General features: G+C 32.6%; 1 protein-coding gene across 5 annotated transcripts in view; it reads left to right on the forward strand.

Annotated features, from left to right (window-relative positions):
• LOC111626771 (interaptin-like) overlaps positions 1-6553 on the forward strand; it is a 120840-nt gene that overhangs the window by 99952 nt on the left and 14335 nt on the right. For all 5 annotated transcript variants that reach the window (XM_023370263.1, XM_023370261.1, XM_023370264.1 and 2 more), the window contains exon 13: positions 5337-5971. In XM_023370263.1, the coding sequence (XP_023226031.1) occupies positions 5337-5971 (635 nt within the window). The remainder of the gene's footprint in view (positions 1-5336; positions 5972-6553) is intronic.

Raw genomic sequence — 6553 nt, forward strand, 5'->3', positions numbered from 1 at the left:
TAAAAACAGATAATGTTAAAAAAATAATGTTGTTTCTCTCTCCTCTCTCTCTCTCTCTCTCTCTCTCTCTTCTAAGTATTTTTACTGTTTTATTATGTGAGAACCGAGGGGGTATGACTACGTTGTACCTCCGTGGATTGGCTTTCAAGTTGGAGGGACTTGCTCACTTGTCAGAGATGGCTTAAATTTTTAGTTTATCCTGAGGGAACGGGACTAATTTTTCCTCGAATCTGGTCGAGTGTAGGAGGGAGGAGTGCCATCGGTAAGGTGACAGGCGATATATGAAAGAGGACACCAATTTAACAAGGAAACAACGATTTATTGGCTATCTACATAAACGGTACAATAACTATTATCGAGGGGAAATTCTGAGTCCCTAAAATGCAAAGGGCCGAGAGAGAGTTCACAAAAATTTGTTTCATACTTCTTTATGTCGATAGTTCTCTTGAGGAAATTAATATTATACATAGGGAACAATATTCGTAGGACACAGTATTTAAGTGACAGTGGATGAACGACTCCCCCGAGAGGGGAGAAGCAAGTGGCTTTTATAGTTTCGTCATGGGAGAATGGTCATGTGACCAATTGTTGTGAGGTAAAAGGTACTCGGATGGGTCAAAGTTGTTCCCAGGACCATGCTAACTATCAACTTTGGAGTTGGAATGTGGGATTATTTTCGAAGTGGATGGATGTTTACTTTGAACGAAAGGGGAGATTGGAATTTTTCCCTTTTTTTAAGTTAGGTTTTAGCTTAGGATTTAAAGAAAAATTTAATTGGGGTTTTAGGAAAATACGGGATATTAATCGGGAAATTTGGTAAAATTTCCGGATTTCACAATTATAAATGTTTAAAATAAGAATTATGTTTCTTGACAGAGTTGAAGGAAGAGGATTATTATTGAAAAATATTGCTTATTATTTTTTTGTCAATATATAATACAGTAGAGCATAGATTATCTGAAACAATTCGGGACTGGGATTGTTCGGATAACTGATTATGTTTGAAAAAATATATTAACCCATCCCTTGTTCAAACTTTTCTTTGTTGCGTGTTGCTTTGCATTGAATTTTCATTGATGTTAAGCCTAATGAAAAATTTTTTAAAATAATAATTGTGGCTATTGTATCACTAAAAATTATTTCTTTATTTTGCACAAACAAAATAAATATATTGAAAAATATAAAAACAGAAAAATTATATTTCGGAAGTTAATCTAGTATCAAAAACATTCCAATGCAGAAACGAGTTACATACCTTACATAAAGTAAGCCTACAGTTTAAGAAAAGAAGTCTAAAATTGTCTTTTGCTTTACAGCTGAGACTCGTTTTTTGCTGCTAAATCTTGCACACATTTTAAAGACAGCAATTGGATAGCATCACATTCTTCTTGCTGTCTAACCTCTTCATTGCCATCTCAAGGCAGTGAAAATCTCCCTCACTGGATGATTCTTTTTGGATGATCGTTAGGCTCTTCCTCATTGTCACAAGGGTCTCGGTCATTGATGACACTGGCAATGATTTCATTGTCCGACAATACTTGATAGCCAGGGTCATCAACATCACACTCAAGCCAGTCTTGAATGTTTTCCTTATTGCATTCTTCAAATCCAGAACATTCTTTTATCAGCCCAAATAGTTGTGATACAAATTGGCTGTTTGGTGGCTCTTCAGGTGCAGTGATAGACTCATCTGATAGTAGGAGCTTATTCCAAGTTGTTGCTAGTATAGTGTCCTTGACAGTAGCCCAAGCTTCTGCTGCCATGTACATAGCATCCTTTAATTTCAGTGTACACTTGCTGAATTGTTTTTTTTTTTTTTTTTACATTCTTCCCTGATCATTAACATACACAGTAATGCCTTTCTGTAATATCGTTTGAAGCTCTCAATGGCTCTCTGATCCATCAGTTGGAGGACTGAAGTAACATTGAGACACAAGAAAACAACTTTAAACTTTGTGTTTTCTCTTTCCAGTGAAATGTTTGAGGGATGACTTGGGGCATTATCAATCAACAACAAAACATTTCCAGAATTCCCAGTTTTAAGCTGATGCTTTTTTGACTTCAGGGATAAATACAGTTTCATACCATTCTATAAAACTGGTTGTATCCATCTGTGAATTCTTTTGATTTTTGTAGGTTGCTAGCAATTTTTTTATTCCTTTAAAGTGCCATGGTTGTTAGACTTTCCTACGATTAGCAAAGATAATTGTGCGTTCCAGTAACATTTCTGTATACCATAACAGTGATGCATAGTTTGCTTGCCTTAAAACCAGGTGTTTTCTCTTTCCAGTGAAATGTTTGAGGGATGACTTGGGGCATTATCAATCAACAACAAAACATTTCCAGAATTCCCAGTTTTAAGCTGATGCTTTTTTGACTTCAGGGATAAATACAGTTTCATACCATTCTATAAAACTGGTTGTATCCATCTGTGAATTCTTTTGATTTTTGTAGGTTGCTAGCAATTTTTTTATTCCTTTAAAGTGCCATGGTTGTTAGACTTTCCTACGATTAGCAAAGATAATTGTGCGTTCCAGTAACATTTCTGTATACCATAACAGTGATGCATAGTTTGCTTGCCTTAAAACCAGGTGCTGACATTTCATTCTTAGAAACTTTATCATTATTTTGTTGGCATTTTCTTCTAGTACAAACCAGTTTCATCTGCATTGAAGACATTGGTTTCTTTGTAGCCCTCCTTATCGATCATGTTTTTAAAAGACACTTTCAAATGTTCAGCTGATTCAGTATCAGCCAACAGTTTTTCATCCTGGATGTCCAATTCCCTAATTCCATGCCTAGATTTGAAATGCATACGTCAACCAGTAGTTGCTTTAAAATCAGTGTTATCCCCTAGTTTCTTGTTCATTTTAAGAGCTTTTTCACAAATCAAAGAGCCACTTATTGGCTGTCCTTGGCTACATACCTGCATGAACCATGTGTAAACTGCAGTGTCCAAATCCTGGTTTTCTGCCATTTTCATCGTTTTTCTCTGCAAGCTTCCATCTTCACTGTCATGTACACTTGCAAATTTTTTAATGGCATCACTGTTTTTTTTTAATGTCCAATATTGTGGCATTTCCAACTCCATATTCCTGAGCTAAGCTTGATCCACTACCACCACTGTTCAATTGATCTACTATTTTAAGTTTATCGGAAACACTGAGAACAATGCATTTACATTTAGTCGCCATTGCAAAAGGTACAACAACTACAGTGCGATCTGTTACAAGTGTGGAATTCACAGATCCAAAATTAATGTTCCCAATGGAAACAGATTTCAATTCAGCATGATACACATCCTGACTCAGTCCTCAGAAAAACACCATACAAAACAAGCAAAACTCACCACTTACGATGGGAAAAAAGCCTCGTTCAAATACTGGCATAAATACCCTCTCTTGGTCTTGCCAGTGCTGCCAGCTAAAACATGCACACCAACAAAAATAATATTGGAGTAACCCAAGACATAGTCAATTATTGCAGCGCCACAACCATTGCAGAAATTTGAATCTACCGACTGGAACACTTTCGGTTAACTTTTGTTTCAGTTGATCAGTATTCTGATAATCGATGCTCAATTGTATGAATAAATATCAATAGTCATAATGAGTAAAACACAAACTTTATTAATGCATATTCTTATTAAACATATTCTTATTTCTACAAATCTGTTTAAATTGCAGAGATACTGTGTTATCGTCTCTGTTTAGCTTTAATGCATGATATTAAATAATTGACCTTTTAATAATAATTAATATGATTTTTATTTTATGTACAGTAGAATTTGAATGCTGTATACTAAAAAATATTTTATTACTGTGTTTTCTCAATTCTAATGTACACCTTTTTTGGAGTTTTTCCAGTCTCTTTAATTGGTTTGTGCATTAGAATCAGGTACAAGGTGAACATATGCAACTTCATTCTTATTTATTGCTTCTCACTCTGCTTTGGAAATTTGTATGTATTATATTGTCAGGAGAGACATGTACTATACGGTCTACAGTGACCATACGTCCTTTATTTAAGAGGACAGTCCTTTATTTCGCTGCTCTGTCCTCTAACTTTATTTATTTTATAAAATAGGCATTTTGTCCTTTATTTTGTAAATTTGACGCAAAGTTTAAAATATTGAACAAGTTACCCCCATACAAAGTCGAAGTTCGATAAAGCTACTGTTATCATCAACATGCCCCACCAAGAGCATCTCAGGTGGCTAGAGGCCACAGCTATCTACAACGCCGGCCAGCTAACCACGTGCGTTAACCAGAAGGAAGAGCTGACTCTGCCTGGCAATCACTGTTGGATGCCAACCCGCAACTTCCTCCTCCACCGCACGACCGCGCATGTCAGAAAGGACCCACTTCATCGGAATGACACCTGATTCCAACAAATAGAATACACTCTGTCCAGGGAATTCCAGTCGACCTGAAGAAGAGCAAAGAGATAGCCGAAAACGTTTGTCAACAGCGATATACAGAATACATGCATCACACACCGGTTACAGGTTCCGGATAGTGTATAAACTTGTGAATTTTATAAGGTATTTTTTTTTTATTTTCTTTCTTCGATATGTCCTTTATTTTCCTCCAAAAAATATGGTCACCATAACTATACCACATGTAGACATGGTACATATTCCACTTGACTCCCACTATTTCAGTTTTGGTTTTAAATTAATTTGTTGGTCTTCTCAACTACAGCATGCCAAAAGAAGGGATAGTTTCTATATTTATATAAACTATACTCAACAACTCTGATTTTTTGCTGAAAAAAATACAGAAATTGGTGTGCTGTATTAACTATAAAGTTAAGTTTAATTAGAGCGTTATGTCATGCTGAAGATCTATACAAATATTTCAATGTAACCTCTAGTTGTCTAATAAATTTTATTCTTGTGAATACTGACATAAAATCTAACTGTTAAAATGTTGATCGTACAGTAATTTTGACTGAGTTTTGTGTTGTTTAACAGATCCTCTAAATCTGATGATTGAGTCATAAATGAATGCATTTGGAAACATGAACATCGTGAAACACTATAAATATGAAAACAAAACAGTTTAAAAAAATGCATTTATTACTGTTTGATATATTAAATTTTTCAGTTATTTGTTTGGTGATATAGGGTGCTCATTTCATTTGCAAGTTAAACATTTTTGGGTTTTGACATCTCAAAAATTGGATATGCATTATATTCAGTGATGCATTAGAATTGAGAAATCACAATAATTATTTTATATATTAAAATAATATATTAAAAGTTTCAATATATGAAAGTAAATTTACAATGTTAATAATTTTTAAAATATTTATATAATAATATTTTAATGTAGGAAGACAATTTAGAGCTCTTGGATGAAATTAAAATTGCAAAGAATGAATTACAAAATATTCAGAAATCTATAGAAGTTGAAACAGAAATTTTAAAAGAATTAGAAAATAATAGAAAAAATGTTTTAGAAAAATATCAAGAGGAAGAACTAGAAATTAATAATTGTTTACAAAAATTAAAAAATGATTATCAAGATAAAGCAAAAGAGAAAACTGAATTGAATGAAGAACTGCATTCTCTTCAAAATAACATTTCTGAAATTAAAACAAGCATTGAAAAAGAAGAAAAAATTTTAATTGATTTAATATCTGAGAAAAGGGGACTTCAAAATGAATTAACTATTTTAAAAGGTGATTTGAATAAATATCAAGAAAAAATCCAGTTATTACAAGAAAAATCGGTTTCCAATGTAGATAAATGTGTAGATACATACGAACTCTTCTATGACGAGGGTGATAAAACTACAGAAAATATAGAATATAAAATTGATGAATATATTTCAAAAGAATCTCCTAATGAAAATTATTCACTAAATGAACATGAAGACATTAAGGAGTTGCAAAGCTCTTTTATTGAAAAAGAAAGTAAAGTTGAACAATTAGCCTTAAAAATGGATACTCTTGAAAAAGCTTTCAAGTGAGTATTCTTTTAGATTTAATTAGAAAAATAGATTTTTTCTTCATAACATAATAATGCAAACAATAAGTTTTATATATAAATATCACTTCTATGAAAAAATTTCTTATTTCATTAATATTGATTTTAGATCTATTTCAAAAATTACTTTAAGTACTAATTAACAAATTATCTTAAATAAAACTTGTGCAAAAATGTTCAGTATTTTGTAAATTTTCTTAACTAGAGTACACTCACTCAGCACTTGTATGTAAATCAAAAAACACAACACCTTAATTTGCTGAGAAAAACTTTTAATGAAAAGCAAACGTTTTCAGCCAAATCATGATGCATGCATTAATTCTAGGGATGCTGAAGGGTTGCCTTCCGCCTGGAAGCACTTAATCAAGCGATTGGACAGATCTTAATGCCTTGTTTATAGTGTTTTTTTAGCATATCTTGCGTTTCATAGAATTTAGCATAATGTATTATTATGTTACGTTTTTAATGTTTAATTATCCTATGCTTATTTTTCATATACATATTTTATAATAAGAGTTTTTATTTTATTTTATTTTTCTTTATACATTTATATATATATTT

The sequence above is a fragment of the Centruroides sculpturatus genome, unplaced genomic scaffold (assembly GCF_000671375.1).
Source record: "Centruroides sculpturatus isolate CEXI.00-Female unplaced genomic scaffold, Cexi_2.0 scaffold542, whole genome shotgun sequence".
NCBI lineage: Eukaryota > Metazoa > Arthropoda > Arachnida > Scorpiones > Buthidae > Centruroides > Centruroides sculpturatus.